General features: G+C 38.1%; 1 protein-coding gene across 3 annotated transcripts; it reads right to left on the bottom strand.

The window, feature by feature from the left end:
- Window positions 1-1,519: 1,519 nt before the first annotated feature.
- LOC145902420 (uncharacterized) lies at window positions 1,520-12,491 on the bottom strand. 3 transcript variants are annotated; one of them, XM_082990375.1, is made up of 8 exons: window positions 12,317-12,491; window positions 5,665-5,813; window positions 4,808-4,917; window positions 4,441-4,512; window positions 4,005-4,199; window positions 3,508-3,664; window positions 2,852-2,961; window positions 1,520-2,173 (listed from the first exon to the last, which is right to left on the bottom strand). In XM_082990375.1, the coding sequence occupies exons 1-8, from the start codon at window positions 12,417-12,419 to the stop codon at window positions 1,978-1,980; spliced, it is 1,092 nt and encodes a 363-aa protein (XP_082846501.1). In that variant the 5' UTR covers window positions 12,420-12,491; the 3' UTR covers window positions 1,520-1,977. The 3 variants fall into 3 exon arrangements, with proteins under 3 accessions (XP_082846501.1, XP_082846500.1, XP_082846502.1); XM_082990374.1 differs by having other exon boundaries at window positions 1,520-2,176; XM_082990376.1 differs by lacking the exon at window positions 12,317-12,491 and adding an exon at window positions 6,280-12,258 and having other exon boundaries at window positions 1,520-2,176.
- Window positions 12,492-17,401: the final 4,910 nt, after the last annotated feature.

The following is a 17,401-nucleotide window of genomic DNA, read 5'->3' on the forward strand; positions in this document are numbered from 1 at the left end:
GCTTGAGGTAATTACCCTAATCGTAATATGTGTGTGTACCGTCAAAATACGATTATTCTGAAATATTTGGAAAACGTGAAGGCAAATGCTATTGTGGCTGATCAATATCGACTCATATTACAAACCAATAGAGCTTACAGATAATGTCGCAAATATATCATGATAATCATTTGTAACAGAGATAGCAGTGCGGTGAAGTGAGAGGACCGAACCTGATAAATGTAGTCAAGCGTGAGTCGCCTTCCCTAAACTCGAGTTAAATAAACGATTAATTGTGGTTACGCATCAGTGCATATCAGGTGTTGCAACCCTTTTAATTGGTTAAAACGGTTGAGCGTTTAATTGGTTTGAAGAAATGAATTCAGCAAAGCGACAAGAATAAAAAAATCAATTATACAAAAAACAAACAAGAATCAACTGCTTGTGTGTTGAAACCGTTTGTATTCCGATTCCGATCGGCCAAAGTAATGACTGAATTTGCGTTGGAACAAATATTGACAAACTCATTTACAATTGCAGAAATTGAAAGCATTTGTTGATAACAGTATTATTACTTTCCCTTTATCGAAACTAAAATTGTAAGCAAATTGAAAACAAACGTCGCTAGCGCGCGACCCATACAAAACAAAACCTGATCGGATTTCGTGCCCAGGATGTCTTGGGTTCAAATCCCGGTGTGGTCAAAGGAAAAAAATAATCACGATTTAGTGCTCGTCGGTGTAGGGTTGTCCACATCGTGGGTGACCTCATGATACCAAACTGTATATTTGATCCAGGATTTTTCAAATCTTTTGCGATGTGGGGCGTGTTTGTTTCAGGAACGTTTGCTTGTTCGGCGGACGCTCGACTCGAAAAGATGCCACGAAACATCGAAATATAAAAGGGAAAATATAACGCGGTTGGTTATGTGTTGCGAAATTGGAAGTTGTGTTTGTGGGCGTATGCAGACTGCGGTACGCAGATGCTTTGAGCTTTCCTTGCCCTCACGTTTTGTGTTTAATTAACTGTGTGCTATAATTAACTGTGTGCTACAACGTGTTCTGTTTTAGTGCGTGGTATACTGTTTTCTTGTGACCTTTTTCAAATTAACTTGTTTTCATATATTATTTTTGCAATGGTTAAAATGCGTTGCGTGTGAGTTTCGATTGTTACTTTTTAGGTGACAATTTTATGATAACCCTCAATCAAGAGAGGCTGACTGCGGTACATTTATGGTGTGACATTTATTAATCCTGTATCATGCTGATAACTTTAACTTGCAAAGTGATTGCTTTGTGGATTTCCCGTTGAACCTCAGAGCTGCAACGACCACTAGCTGACGCTACAGAGAGTTGGTAAGAAAGGTTGCACGGTCTCAGGCGATCAGCAAATAAATCACGGAACACTTATTCCGTAATACTTGCGGCTAAAGCTCCCAAAACCATTTAATGGGTGATATAGTATTTTTTTACCACTTACTTAATTAAACCGAGGTTATCTCTGAAGTTGAATAGAGTGAACTTAATCAGCAAAATTTCACAAACAAATATATTTGACGAAACGTACAAGTGTAAAAAAGCATTGATGAACTTAAAACATTACAAAACGCACAAATGAAGTGATTGGCAAGAATGTTTTTCCCAGTTAGAAACATTTTTTTTGTTTGCTTCAAATTAGGAACAAAAATCTCCCTGTGTGAAAGTCCATTACAACAGAGTTTGAAAACAAATAACTGCATTTTGTGAAACAAGATTGAAAAATCCCTTTCTGGAAACCAAAACTAGTTTCTGTAACTCCCACGAATTTTGATACTTACACATTTCAGTCGCGCATCAAACTTATTCGATTTTGGACCAAATCTTGTCCGCATTCTCTGACTGTGGTAATACGTTCAAATAATATTAACCCCAAACTTCCTGAAACAATTCTACATGATTTGGTGCAGTATTCACCATTTTTGCCCATTGAAGAAATTGTAATACAATTTATGATTGAGCTCTAAAAAGGGTCTTCCAGGCATTCGTCGGCACAGTCGACCATTCCAAGTTCTGCTGTGCTTTCATTACTGGTTTTAATAATTGTATCCAAACCAGCCGAAGTGGAAGGTCCTAATTCCACTTTATCTTCCCACGTGGGATTCCAACCGTCGTTGTTGGGTGTTTTGGGCGTTGGAGGTTCGGTGGGAACCAGGTAGCTGCTAAAATACAGAGGGTGGAATTATGAGAAGGGCGCACTGAGAGTATATCAGCCCCATATCGGTAGTTTTAAGTTATAATGTAAAATGTAATTTAATTCTTATGCACGTTGTAGGGAAAGCAACTGTGATGATGTAGCACTTTCTATGTATTTTGACCATGAAAAACCCACCGTTTGTGAAACCGTTGTTACTTATTATTCGGTTATAAATCGTAAAAAATTTATGAGGGCAAAAGAAGTGTCAAATTCCTAACAAACGATTTAGTCGCTTTGGGGTTAATTGGATGATATGGCGATAAATGTAAGACCAGCGCCCTGCATATATTGGTGTCAGGTGAAACCTAGTTAAAAAATCATCTAATATTCTTGTTTAGGATTCACGAACGACAGTCCTGACAACAACATATGGGTCGACAAATGGGAAACGGAGAGAATTCCTAGATTCGTTCCGGTCTGACGTGGGACAGCGCAGAGACAATAAAACACTGTGTCATACAACTGAAACTAGTGACGTCAATTGATACCGCGATCTGTTGCTGAACAAGATCGATAATTTCTCCCAAACCCGAACGCATTCTGCTTCGACAACAAACGTAAGCGGTGGGAAGCAAATAATTCGTGAAAGGTCTCATCTGTTAAAGTACACGTGTCGTAGCGATGAGTAGACATAACCGACCTGTTACATTGAATTTCCCGGAACGTGTAGGTATCCAGGGCGTCTTTTTCATACAGTTCCCTGTGTGAGCACATGTGTAGAATCTCCCAAACTGTCAGAGAGCCGGTAATCTGCCATGGGAAAATATGTTGATCTGGTTTGTGGTTTGAACTGAGCGTTGTTGCTACCATGCAACTAATAATCACATAAACCATTAATACTCATTTGTTTATTTTAAATTTCGTGTTATTAGAAACATGTGAGCATCTTTGTCATTCTTTGACAAATAATATGAACAAGTAGTGCCCAACGCTGCCGATCGTCAGGTTTAAATAGGATTTTCACGGTGCATTACCACGTATAAACGATCATCGACTGGACTTGTGTACGTTAAAATGCCACCCACATCGAAAAAGCTCAGAAGTGTAAAATCTGTTTACGCCCTGAACTGTGGTTTTTCAGCTTTTTTAGTCGTGATTAACCTTCCTTTTCGTAAAATTAACGGTTGTGTTCGTTGACAACATTTTTACTCTTCTTTCCTCAAGAAGCTATGGCGCAACATTACTTAGCGATGTTTTTCAATAGTTTCCGCCAAACTTACTTAGCGAGAACTCCCTAACGTTCATAAGCGCATATGTTATGTAATTGGGAGATACGAGTTGTGTTGTTAAACTTACGAAGTTAATGCAGGTGAGCATCCACAAATAACATGTTTTCTCCTCGCTCTCCTTCAGATAACACGATATTGTAGCGTCGTAACATCGGACTGTCTTGGGTATGTGCATTCTGTAGGTCGCGATAATGGCGACAAAAGCTACGACCTCCAGCAGCAACCTGTGTAAACCAGAAACTTATTTGGACACACACTTAGTGGTAAGGGAGATTTTTAGATGGATATTGCACACAAACACATAAAGGAGATGTTGAAGGTTTTTAGGTAAAATATCCAAAAAAGGTCCTGAAAAAGGCTTTTGTTGTATTATGTGTATTTAGTTTATCATTTGAATAAGATTTTCTAAAGCTTTACGAGCAACTTTGGGCGAATTTAATGTAGAAATATTGATCACTGTTCACTATTTCAGCGTTGAATTGCCGAGACAGTTGCATTCCTAATATCCACTATGTAAATAGCTATGTATTGAACAAGTGATAAAAACATATCTTCCCCATATACCTCATTGCAGCACGAATGAAGGCAGATATGAAAGTTGTAAGACAGGGCCACTTGCATCCTTCCAACGGACAGCTAACGAAGTCTTGTCCAACTTCAAAGGGCGTCCACGGTAACATTAGTATCCACGGTATCGCAGCTGTTAACAGGGTCAGTGCCCACGCAAGCAATGGTGAGAAAGCACCGTTGTACGCCACACTGAAATGTTAAACGCGCGTTAAACAAATATTCGATCATGTTTTGTATTATGTGGAATAGAAATAAAAAAACTAATGTCGAGATCTTCAAACCAGTTTAAACCAGAGCAGAAGCAAGAACTGATTACAACGCCAACACCTTTTTTATGTTTTTTTTTCTATTAAATTTATCCTTTATCTGATTATGTGGATTTTTGGCCAATCCTGCAACTGCATCTTATCATTATTTAAACATTTTTTACCTTAGGCAAGTTTCTCTTATCTCATTCGTGTCGTTGGATGGATTCGGTCTGTAAGATCCAAGATCCAGATGCCTAAAAAACATTTTACAGATCACTAAAAGCATGCAAATTTGTTTTCGGGTAATTGTTTGACCTTGGACAGAAGACCGACATCATGCAAGAATGCACAATATTATTACGCGGATCGAAAGGAACTGAATTTTAAAATCAAAACTTTTGTTTGTGTAATTTAGGGGGTTTAACTTTAAATTGTCCTGCATGACACTAAGAGCTGCAAATGCTAAAAAATATTGTGTTTTTTAAAGTTGATTTGACAGATCAATTACTTTGGGCACCCAAAGACTTTTTAAACATTAGATCTTCTTACTTTATTGATTCTCCAAGTCTGGTTTGATCGCATACGATTTTGGTGACGTCATTTGCAAACAGCCTTCCAGCCAAAGCTCCGCATATTATCACACGTATAATGATGAACACCTGTAACAAGCTGTATTTAAAAACAGGCACATTTTATCTTTTCCTTACGTATTTTTTGTCATTGCATTGAGGAAGCAAAATATGTTTGCCTTTTTTTTCCCGACGGTTTTATAAAGTCACAAAACAAATATTTTTTAACATGCAGAGTGTTTTGCACTAAGAGCGAAGTTAAAAAAAATGCAGCAAGATTTTTTATTACTGTCCGGCTTTATTGAATCGAACCATTAGTGTTTTATAGTGAACGATGTGATCTTACTTAAAATCCATGTAGCTGCCATGTCTAAATACGATTGTTTGTTTAAAGTGTCAATAGCCAAACCCACTGGTGCCTTGAATAATTGATGACTGGCCATTGGGTATTCCGTTGTGATAATGCCTTGCGGAATTTTGCCATTGCACTGTTTCCCCGGAAAAGATCATTTGATGATTGCGGTAGCTTATAATATTGATCCACCAGATTTAAATTCTCCCTTGCAGTTGAGCAATCAATTATTTTTAGATTTTATTTTTGCTTTTGTTTTCACTTTGATTTAAACATGTTTTATTATTGCTATTCTAATTGGGATTGTATTGGGATTGAAGATACAGCAGAAGCACAGAGATAAAAAAGGGGATCACTGCAAATCACAGATGTTATAGCTTTTACTTCACACAGCCCAACCCATATGAAGTAACATTAATAAAGCAATGGGTGTATCTATGTAACACAGAGAAATATATTGACAGGCAACTTATCATTTAATGTACCATGAACTGTGTGTAACCGACGAGCTGGGACGTGGAAAACATTCCGTTGCGTAACACGTTATTAAACAGAGCAGCTATGATGCAATCTGATGTTGAAGCTTGTTTGTCTGATCTTGGTCTTCTTTCTTCTAATCGTTCGCGTTGAGCTTCTACACACGTACAACATTAAAGGACTTATAGATTGTGTTAATACGCACCAGGTCAACCCCATGTTAAACCGCTAATATCAAGTTTAATTTTGTTCGCTAAATGACTTTCAGCCTTCCACGTGTAGAGGCTTGATTGCATTCGTTACAGATTAACCAAACGCCTCAATAAACTACCTGGGTTCTTATCGCAGCAAATCAGTTGCAAAAAAATTTTTTTGGACATAAAAATATGTTTTACGAAACATATAAAATTCGATTATGTTGCGACATAAACGGCGTAGCAGAACAGTGAGCCTTGACATACAGATTTGCCAATAAACGAAGAGTGATAACAAATACTATTTGACAAATACAAGAAAATAATCAGTTTCACAACTGAAGAACTTAACAAGGCAATCGCATGATCTTGCCAAAAGTGAACAACTAAAAGTAGTTTAGACGATTATGAAATAAGTGAGCAACATACCGCGTTAAAAAGTGTGGAAAGCCGAACGATGATCGATAATTATTGTACCTGTTCGAGAGTGCAAAAAAATACGAACTTAAATTGATTTAGCCGTTACTCTTCTACTGCAACTTGCAAAACCCTAAACTAAACAAATTCCTGTAAGTGAAAATATCAGGTGTTAATGTAAGTGATTGTACATTCAGTCAAACACAGAAAGGTCCTAATCGCACTACTTCACCGAACCGTATCTCTGATAGCAAACAATTTGACACGGAAAAATAGCCCGCAAATGTGCGAAAAGTTCACGCTCATCATTTTCGATTAATCTTTCCATAAGACTTTTTATGTTGAAAACATTAACTTACTCCAATCTGTAATTGTAATTCCTTTACACAATGAGACAGCCCCCTGTTGCCACAAACCAAAGTATTTAAAATCCCGTAGTGAAAATAAGGCTTACTGCAAGGTATACCGGAAGTATTACATTCAAAACTACGGTTAGCAAACCTTAACGCAAGTTTTACTGACGCCTCTCAACCTGTCCCTGCGACTGCAGGTCGCGCGACCGTTACCATAAGGCGCCCTTGTCACGGAGAGCGGCTACTCTTATTACCGGCTGCCAATCTCGCACCCAAGGGAAAGAGAAAAGGGCAAAGTGTCACGATCACATATGCCGTTGTCATGCCAACAGCGGCACTATTCGTGCCACCAGGTATTGGTGGCACCCTTGATGTTGTTGCGGTTAAATGGCTTGTGGCGTGACCGCATTTGCGTCGATCGTTGGAGGTATCCGCCACATTTTCACATTTTGCTTAACTGCATTCCCGGTAAAGCGTTTTGTATAGAAGTATAATTATTTCTTGCCATCTTGAGCAAATTTAACTTGAATGCGCAATTCGATTGATTTTTTGTAAAAATGGCCGAAAATCGTAGTAAGATACGTAAGTTTTGCAACGGTTTCCGTTACATTATCATTTGACCAAATTGCAACAGAATCACATGTTCTATGTGTCCGGTTACAGTGGGTGAAGTTTGACCAAGTTAGGAGTCGCCTCTAACGCAGATATATCACTTCTGCAGTTCTTCGCATAGTTCGCTCCCAATGAAATGAATTAGTTGGTATTAAATTTTGCATGCGATCAATATCCATTTTACGTCCGATAAAATCCCTAAGTTGACATATTTTGGCAGCATCCTTAGAAAGCGAATAGATCTATGAGCAGGGCGTTACTTTACTGGATTTCCGTTATGGATTTTACGTCAGTCAGGGTTCAACAGGAAGTTTATTACAACGGAAAAACCAAAATAACGTTGGCAATTTAATCTGATACAGTTAGAATGCTCTCGAAATATGTCAATGTTGCCGTATCTACAAAGGTATGGGTTTGCTTTTCAGTCTTATAAATATTATAGCTGCAACTGATACTATTAATACGATATAAACACATTTATATGGATTTTATACCAGTACATATTCACGGCTAAAGCAACATGCGAATAGAATGCAAAAAAATTCTCAACATAGGCCGATGAACGACAGGTGGACCCCACAATAAAATGCTCCACAGAAGACGAAGACAATGTTCGAAACCAAGCTTAACAACCCGACGATTTTCATCTTGCAAAGCCAACCTAAGCTTCTGCGGTCATTCAAGCTGACCTAAATAAGTCAACAAATGTCAAACACTTGCTCGATTTAACTTCCTGCCTTACCCACGGCTACAGGCGGTGATCGGCAATTTAACCAAACCACCAATTTATACCTTCCAGGAATCAACACTATATAACTGTCCTCGATTGCCCACGTTTACATTCATCTCCTTCTGCGCCGACCGTACGAAAACCATGCTTCATGGCACATGTCACTCTTTACGCAAACCCCAGAATTTCGTGGTGACCTTGAAAGCGACACGATTGAAGTTTACAGACGAACAAATCTCTGTGAGCCAACCTGTAATCATGATCACTGAGGCATGAAGCCGACTTTACAACCGAATCCAAAACAAAATCGCCGTCGTTATACAACCTGTCAGTCGAATTTAAAGGAATACCAGGGGTAAAATATGTGTTGCTAGTGTGATATCATAGCAGCACTCTCACCTTTAAAAACTATTAACAGATATGAAGAAGCAAAATATAGTTAATAATATGATGATCGTATACAATAAGTCACATCAAGGAATGATGGTAGTGGTCGTTCGAATTTTACATTGTACCACCTACATACTTCGTGAACGCTTACTGTTTTCCTCCGCAGAAAATATATTTTCTTAGACGCTGTGTTTAATTTGCGCCCGCGAACCTGTTTTGATATTGTCTAGGTTTTCCTTTAACACATCCAAGCGTACACAGCCAAGTGGTTTCACATGTTCCAAAACGCTCCAGCCACCGTAAACTTTACCCTTGTGGTTTGTTTTCCGATCCCGACATTGTGAACGGAGAGCGATTCGTTCTGTCCCAATCAAAGCGTCTTTGTACTTTCGCTTGTTACGTCATGTCGCGCTCCATGGTGCGTACCAACAACTACAACCCCGGAATGTTTTTACCGCGCGATCGGCGTTACAAAAGCTCAACAGATTCCTTTCTCAGTTAGTGTTACTTGCAAACTCTGCTAACATTGCAGTAATGAATACTGTACATGTAATTTATGTGCATTTTTTGGTTTTGGCTTTTTCAATAGCAGCTTGTATGCATGCATATGAATTATAAAAAAAACTGTTAATGGTAACATATACCACTATTTGCACATAACCTGGTTAACCCTATAATACGCGATATACTTGTAAGAACTAGCGCAAGTAAACATAGTGAAACAACATAACTGCATGACCTCCTGATTTCTTCTGAAACGCGAATACAAGGAATTCTTCTCCACAATCTCAACTAATTCAAACACAGGTTACAGCAATCTACCTTCCTCAAACACGAACGAGGTGAACCATTTTAACAACCTTACTTCATATTACAGCAAAATTAATTTCCAACAATAAGATCCAAATAGGTTTTAATTTGCGGCAAGCGTTGGTTTACCAGGATTCCTGGTTACGTTTTAATGTCACCGGAACAACATAATGTTCAAGACGCCCTTGCAACGAATACTTCGAACCGATAGTCGTGCTTATGTGCACTGTTGCTATGGAATTACGTTCCATTACCAGACTATCTTCAACGGGCGAGTACAACCCTGAGTGCAGTACGATAATGGATGATCAGTAAACAGAGTTTAGACACGTACGATATCTTGACCGGTATTTGTCCCCACTCGTGCGACTCGACCCGACCGCTATCGCCGATGAAAAACGTGTCGTATAACAGAAGCCGGGTTACTGTAACGGCGTTGTACTGGTTTGATAAATTGCAGTTTGACCTTTTGATGATGATGTTCGATGCGTAACTCTACAGGGTAATGTTCAATGTAGTTACATACGGTAGGAATTTGACACGTACGAGCTTGGATAGAGAATATTTGATGTAAGTTAGAATAGGTTCATTTTGGTTGTTTTCACATTGCCGACCCCCAATATTTATCTGTGTTGCTTTCTTGCGAGTAATACCTAAATATCATACAAACTAACAAAAAATGAATTTTGAGGTATCTACTCAATATAGTTTTATACGTTAACTGGATCGCACAGTCACCTTTATCGTTTGTTTTGATATTTGGACGTGGAAAGATATTCTATTATTACCAGCATTACAACGAATTTCCTGTTCGATAGCGGTTATTAATAATTATAACGAATGTCATTTGTTCTCCGCTGCTAAAACGGCACAAAAACCGCAGTTGTTGTGGCGTTCTACAGCGACCACAAATAAAATCAACCATGTGGCAAAATATTCGACTTAAGATTCAAACTTGAATACATCGGCACAGTCGTGTTATCACCCCAGTAGGAAACGAGTTTTCGCATCTCGTGTTTACGGTTGGTGGTTTACCGGCTCTCACAGAAGTTTGGAAATACAGAAACAAACTTAAATGCTCAAGAGTTTCAACTAGCTTTAGATAAAATAGCACTAACCCAAATGATGGTTTTGATAATTGTGCTTTGGTGCATGTTTTATTTAATTATTTTGCGTGGTTCTGGTTTGATTGATGTGTGATTGGTATCATGTAGATATCCAGCATTATTTTATCAACGATTGCTTTTATTTTGATGTGTGTGTATGTGTGTTTAACACGGGAAAAGGTAAACGTAAATATTTGTGGGCCTCGGAGAAAGGGCTAAAAGCACCCTAAGCGATGAATCGCGAGTTCAAATTTTCTTTTCTGCAACCTTCACCGTCATAATCCCCTCAAGCGACTTCCCTGACATTAAAACATGTCATGTTGTGAATACAAAAAGTTCTTCTTGCCTTAGTACGTTAAGTACGGAATGAAAAACACTTAATACATAATATCCTGATGTGGACCATATAGTCTACTTCAGGGTGGCCAGCACTATTGGGGCATAGACTGGCCACCTCTTGTTCAGTTGGTTCATGTGATTAGATCCGAAAAATATAAGTTTCACGCCCCGGTGATTTAGCCATAAACAAACTCTCGTTTGCTAATTATGTGAAGGTGTGCGATGATCAGAAAGTCTTTTACTCGCGTTGGTACAAGCTTAGGGAAAGACAAACAAAAGTTTGCGCGTGGTAAAGCCTTCTTGCTCGAAGAGCAAACGAGTATCTAAATCTGTTAGTAGTGTCAGATATTACTTAAGGTACCCGTAAGCTACTAGTTGCACGGTTTTTTAATTCGGTTTTACTTTTGACAGTGGAACTTTGCAACCATGAAGTTAACAAAAATCTTACGATTTCTGTCCCGCCATTACGCGCAAAACGAAACAGAGTTTTGCATTGAATAAAAAATTTCATCGCTTTTACGATCCACACACGATACCATATATCCCACCTGTGTGCTCGGGACGCTCAGACTTTTGTTCGACTGTTTGAATAAACGTCATCAATCACAAACCTGAAGGTGACAACAAAGTTGCAGATTTGGTCGAGTCTGCGGCTGACCGCAGTGCACACAATTTAGAGCATTGTAAGCGACACGTTCTTTAAACAGATAAATTACTTCGGACGAGAGTTATTGCTTATCGAGGTGTCTTAGTCTAATACAACCTGAAATTTACAACTATCTATTTGCTAAGACTGTCGGCAATACAAGTGGTACAACTCACTGCAATCAAATCAAAGCCGCGACCCCACATATTTTACAGTGTTTATTTATTTGCGAACACCGTCTGTTTGCCAACAGATGTCCCACAACGCTCGTTGTTACCCATCTACCACCTACACAAAAAGATGCTACGACATAAGAAGAATACGCCTTCATGCTAATAATAACCTCAAAAATCAATGCCTCATTATTTGTTGCCTGAGATTAGATAAAAAGATAAAAGAATCTGTTGTGAAGTGGTAAAGTATCGCTTTCAACTTGATCTCCTGTCTACTCATTTGCTGTAATGGTGAATACATACAAAAATACAATGCCTATTGGTCGCCAAGCGGTACAATATTAATAAAACCTCTTTAGCGACACCTCCCGGTGTTAAATTTTTTTCCGTATGATCACTAGGTAGCACTAGAGAATAATATATATATATCTGACCACATCAATAAATGCGGGTGATTGGCAGCAATGGTCAAGCATCCGACCCATGTACCAAGAAGAAAGAAAAAAACCTGATCGGGGTTCGAATCCCAGATCGGTAAAAAATGAATTTTATCGACCTTTTTTAGTTTGTGGGCCAGTTTTTGTACTAAATGCTTCACGATTGAATTTAACCTTCACAGATCGTCCCAAAATTATTCGCTTGTAAACTTGTAATTTTGCAACTAAATACTTCTATTAATTAGTCTTTTTGATTCGACACTTTTATTACGTGATGTTTTTGTTGTGTCGCGTTAAATTTAATTGTTTTTTGTCAACAACACCTCCTTTTATTTAATTTGCCTTATTTTGGGTAAAAACTTCGTGACAAAATTTACATTTGCTTTTTCGCGGCAAAAATCAGACAAGTCTCCAACGATTTGAGAATTGTGTAGTTTATGTGACGTCACTTACCGGCCACGCTTTGCAAATATTCAATCCTCTGCTTCTTGTTCTCGAACCTTCGTCCGTTTTGGTGAACGGGGCTTGCCAACGAATCAAAAAACTTCATCGTCATATTTCTTGTTCATTCAGCGCCAAGAAACTCGTGGCAAGCTTGTTTTGTTAAAGTCTTAAAAGGTTATGTCTATAATCTGTAAAGTAAAATAGAATTCCACTGCATCGACCATCTTAAAGAATGCATTTTCGTACATCTGCTGAATTCAAATTAAGATTGGCATCGTGACGTTCGCCCATGCAATTGGATCTGGATTAAGCCTCTCAATTCAAGATGTCCCAATGAATATTTAATTGCGTCCGCTCTTGGCACTTGATACGGACTTTGTTATAAGCTACTTGCAATGAAACCTTCAAAACTGTAAACCCTGCACTATTGTTTTCCAAGTACACAAACCTCGTGTCCACTTTTCAGAAATTGAGCGACATATAGTAATGGTATGTGCCTGGCAAGGGGTTGAACCCTTTTCACCTTAGACAAACTTTCCAAACAGTTAATCAGATTCGCAGGGAAATTTGTAAACGCCCACAACCCTTGGCTTACAAACATGTCATTTTTTTGAGAAAAACGCCAGCTGATTCTGTTCAGAGGTGAAAACCAATACAGCACAAAAACTTACCTAGCTTCAATTAATCGATAACAACTTTGTCTTTAACTTAATTTTCTGAATCACATGAGTTCTCCCTACATTTCCTACACAAGACACGTTTAAGGAGTATGAGTTTAATATAACTAAATTTATCAAATTACATGACTTTTTTCCTTCCTTTCACTGAAGTAAACACTTTCACAAACGCATAACGACACGACATCGAAGCGAATAACAACAACACGACCTCCTGCGCATCCTTTTCTTCGCACTGTTGTAATTCGACACCTCAACGACCGTCGACGCAAAACAACAACCACGTGTTTCGTGGAGTAAATACGTTGAAAACACCCCCCTATGACGCAATAGCGCAATTGCGCAAAGCACGACATTCACATGTAAGTACCGCCTTCCCTTGGATAGCACGTACATATGTGAGGTCACTAATGTTTATCTGAGGATTCAAGCTGTTCCGCATGACTTGCCACTACGTTTGAAGGTTTATCTAGTGTAAAAGGAGAAAGTTAATGGTCACGTTTTTAGAAACCCCTAAAAACTGTTTATTTTACTGTTTAAAGCGAAATACTTGCACAAATCCAATATAATATAATGTGCTTGCGAACACCAAGCCAAACATTCCTACAATCCACTTCATTTATATAACTTGTCACGTTATAATCCACAAACACGCACATGTAAATTTTCCTATGATTGACATAAGGGTTCATTGAAATACTTTTGATTTTGTTTAAATTCCCTAGCGAGTCGTCTCTCTGAAGGATTATCGCATCGCTCAAGAGCAGGCAAAGCCTTTCATTTCCAGCACATTTCATTCAGTTTTTATTGGACAAAGCGCCATAAATTGAATGAATTTCCATTTCGTTTTGTTTCTCGGTCGTTAAATGTCATCAGTGATGGTTTCGGGCTGTTTGTTATTTTAAAAAAAGGACAAGAACTTCAAACAACAAAGCGTTCTTAATGACAAAGTATTGCACACAGCGAATCTACTTCTACAATCACATAATACCACGTATATAAAAACATTGCCAAAGTAAGTTGTGTAACAAAATATATATGTAATAACAAATTGTCAATATTTTGATTCTACAGATCCGTTACATTGTCAATTTATTTGCCTTGTTGACTTCAACTAAATATCCAATCTTGATGTAAATAAAACCACATCTTGGAAAATTAAGTTTATCAAACCATTATTATTAGCAAAGTTCTGTCGATGAAACGGTGTCTATCACACAAAGCAACACGTTTACAAAACAAACAATTTCAGTGCCAGTCTAAACTCATCTGTTATCTGGCTTGTTTTTTATTTCGTCCACTTTAACAATAATAACACATGACATCCTCGACCACACGAACTGACATAAGCAGACTATACGCCTGCTGGCAGAGCTTCTTACCACAAACACGTCGGGCTAATTTGATTAAGAGACCATTTGAGTAGACAACGTCATGGCATGACAGCGTTCCAATGTTCCCAACAACGCCATTAACATCGATTTTCACGACGCACAGTTGATACTGTGAGGCCAGCATTGATTTTTTAGGTTAAGGTGCCTACTTCGTGTGTTTGGGCGAACGGAGAAAAAAATATGTTGCTGCCGTTTATCGTAAGAAGGTCGATTGGAATCCCAACCTGATAATAACGGTCATGCGTGAAAAACGTATGCCAGTGATCCATGGGAGGTGTGTGATTATGGCTGTGCATCACAAAAAGATATTTCATATGACAATATCGATTTTGATTTTGCCATCAAGGGATATCTTGCCTGAAAGCAAACCCACTACCTTTTAAGCACAAACATAAACCCAACTAACCACATAACATGCACTAGAGACTATCATGAAGCAGGGGGTGAACCGCAGTTTGACATAACTGAATACAGTGAGTGGCACTAAAGTTTTATGCCGAAAAATCAAGTAAATAAATGCATTTATTGGAGATCATCTACAACCATGTGTTTGACATTCCTCTATCAAGTTGCAGGTCTCCAATTGTGTTTTTGAGCATACAAGTAAAAGGTAATTATTAAACATGCAAAGTCCTTTTGAACATCCTTGTGCTATAATCGCCAGTTGCATAATTCTTTAACTGTTTCTCATCAGGCCATGTTTGCTTCTGGAACAAATCTAACAGCTCATAGTGCAAAAAATTTTCGTGTGGAATCCGCTTTCTATGCATGACACACAAACACAGCACACCCAATGTGTGATATTATGATTTGTTACCATTCAAAAATTTGCCATGCTCTGGCCATTTGTTTACAATTGTTGAAAATTCGTTTCCACAGAGCCCTAGGTACATCGCATTAATAATTGACAGGCTGGGACACTTTTAATTCCCAAATCACAAAGATTTTGTGACCTGCCTGCAATTCAAAAAGTTGCCAAACTTAATTTCCGACGTTTTTCTCGGCATCGACAAATTATTTTAGTGCCAGAAAATTACATTTCCCTCGGGAAAAAGTCGCGAAGAAACGTTTAAACTCACAACGCGAATCCATAGTAAACATCACAGTCTGACTTTTTTCTCGACATGTTGTGGCTATTAGTTTGTTGGTGTTTGGAAAAGAGAAATGTGCTCGACTGAAATTCTTTCTCCCGATCAACAAATGTGATTTCAATTGCCGTTGGATTAATTGAATCTTGCTGGCTGAGCGCCATTACCTAAACTTAAGGTTTACATAGGTTTTCTCTTATATAACTTGTTTCAGAGCAATAGCTACACTTTTATTTTGTTTGATATGCATATAGTGCACACTGCTTCGACATATATCAATTAACCTGCAGGACTGAACACGGTAACTGCACCAGACCTGACTGTGCCCTGTCTCATTGTGATTTATTTGTCAAAAATTTTATTCGTCTGTTATCGTCACCGAGGTTTGTCCATTATTTATTGCTTCTCCACCGCTATTTATTCAGTGCCTGATTTAAATTTAATCTGCGCCTTTTCTTCTAAGCCTTTTCAGCGCACCTGCATCAGTTGTCGGAAATATGTGTGCGATTGTGTCGGAAATAGAATTTTTAAACAATATGTCAAATACTGTTCCCTTAGTTTTTTCCGAATCTAGCCCTCTGGTTGGCATTGTTTACTAATCAGCGACACCAATCTCCTATTTAGTATTAAGAATTCAATGAAACTAGCAGAAGTTTCGAATTGAGTCAGCTGATTTATTAGTCAAATACAATGCAAAACAGGACAATAGCAATAAGCCGCCTTATTTTACAAAACAAATGTTACATAACATCTCGTTACACAGGATTGATTGTGAAACACAACAGTGCTGCAAAAGTTAACGTTCCGTGAATTTAATACAAGGAATCCAATTATTTGACAAAGTCACCACTGTTGTTTGCAAAGGTCTTCGCGATGTTAACCTAAATTGTGTCAAATTTCTCTGTTTCAAAATTAAACCTTGGATTGCAAAAATTTGCATTTAGTAATTACAATAGAGAAGTGATATGGGCATTCAACACAGACCCTCTTCTCTTTGAAAATTGTTGCACGGAATCGATTGATGAGTGTTCAGTTTTAGGTGTGAAATGTCAAGCTGTCGGGTGTTTATAATAAAAACTGTTATGAGTGTTGCAGCCCATCAATTGAGTGCGTGAAGAAGAGACATTTACCAGCTTGTCGTCATCATTTGATCCATCAACCGTGGCAAGACAGAGGACATAGAGGCTGCATTAGACATATGATTGTTGTAGGTTCCAAATAATCGGGATTCAAGCAATGTGTAACCATGCTAAATGGGTATATTGATTTATTAATTTACTGCATACACAAAATTCACGATCGGAATTCAACAGACGTTCGTTTATTGCGTATCAGCTGTCATCATCGCAACGTCTCTTATCAACAAAATCCGACATAACAGCAGATTTATCATGCCTTATTAAAATATATTAATGTCGACCAAACATGTTTCTTTTTGGCAAGAGGCAAGCATGGGAAGAGGGGACTTCCTCGCAGAGATATCAGCTCAAGGTGAAAGAAGTTCCAAAATTTTAACTTTACAAAAAATTTTCAAATTTTGTTTCAATCGATTTTTCCAATCAAATACTCAGAGATGATACGTAATATGATTGAGGCATTCTGTGATTTTTCTTTTGAGAGTTTATTGAATTTTGTCTGGTTTGTTATGCTGCAAATACTGACAGTTTTGGGGGTAAATTCACACGAGTGGCGCATTTTGCTATATTACATATGTTTTATTTATTTCAATCATTCTTGGGTGGGCATTTGACCCTATATTAGAATACGGACTTTTACAACCGTGTGCAGAAATAAGGCTAATTCCTTTATCATTTTTGCTTAGCAGCCGTTGGCATGACAGCCAATATATCGGAGCAACTTCATGTCACAAACTAATGGTTGTAATTCGTTATTATCTACAAAAGAAACAAAATAATACTTCTGCCTGTTTTGTTC

The sequence above is a fragment of the Ascidia mentula genome, chromosome 5 (assembly GCF_947561715.1).
Source record: "Ascidia mentula chromosome 5, kaAscMent1.1, whole genome shotgun sequence".
Classification (NCBI taxonomy): domain Eukaryota; kingdom Metazoa; phylum Chordata; class Ascidiacea; order Phlebobranchia; family Ascidiidae; genus Ascidia; species Ascidia mentula.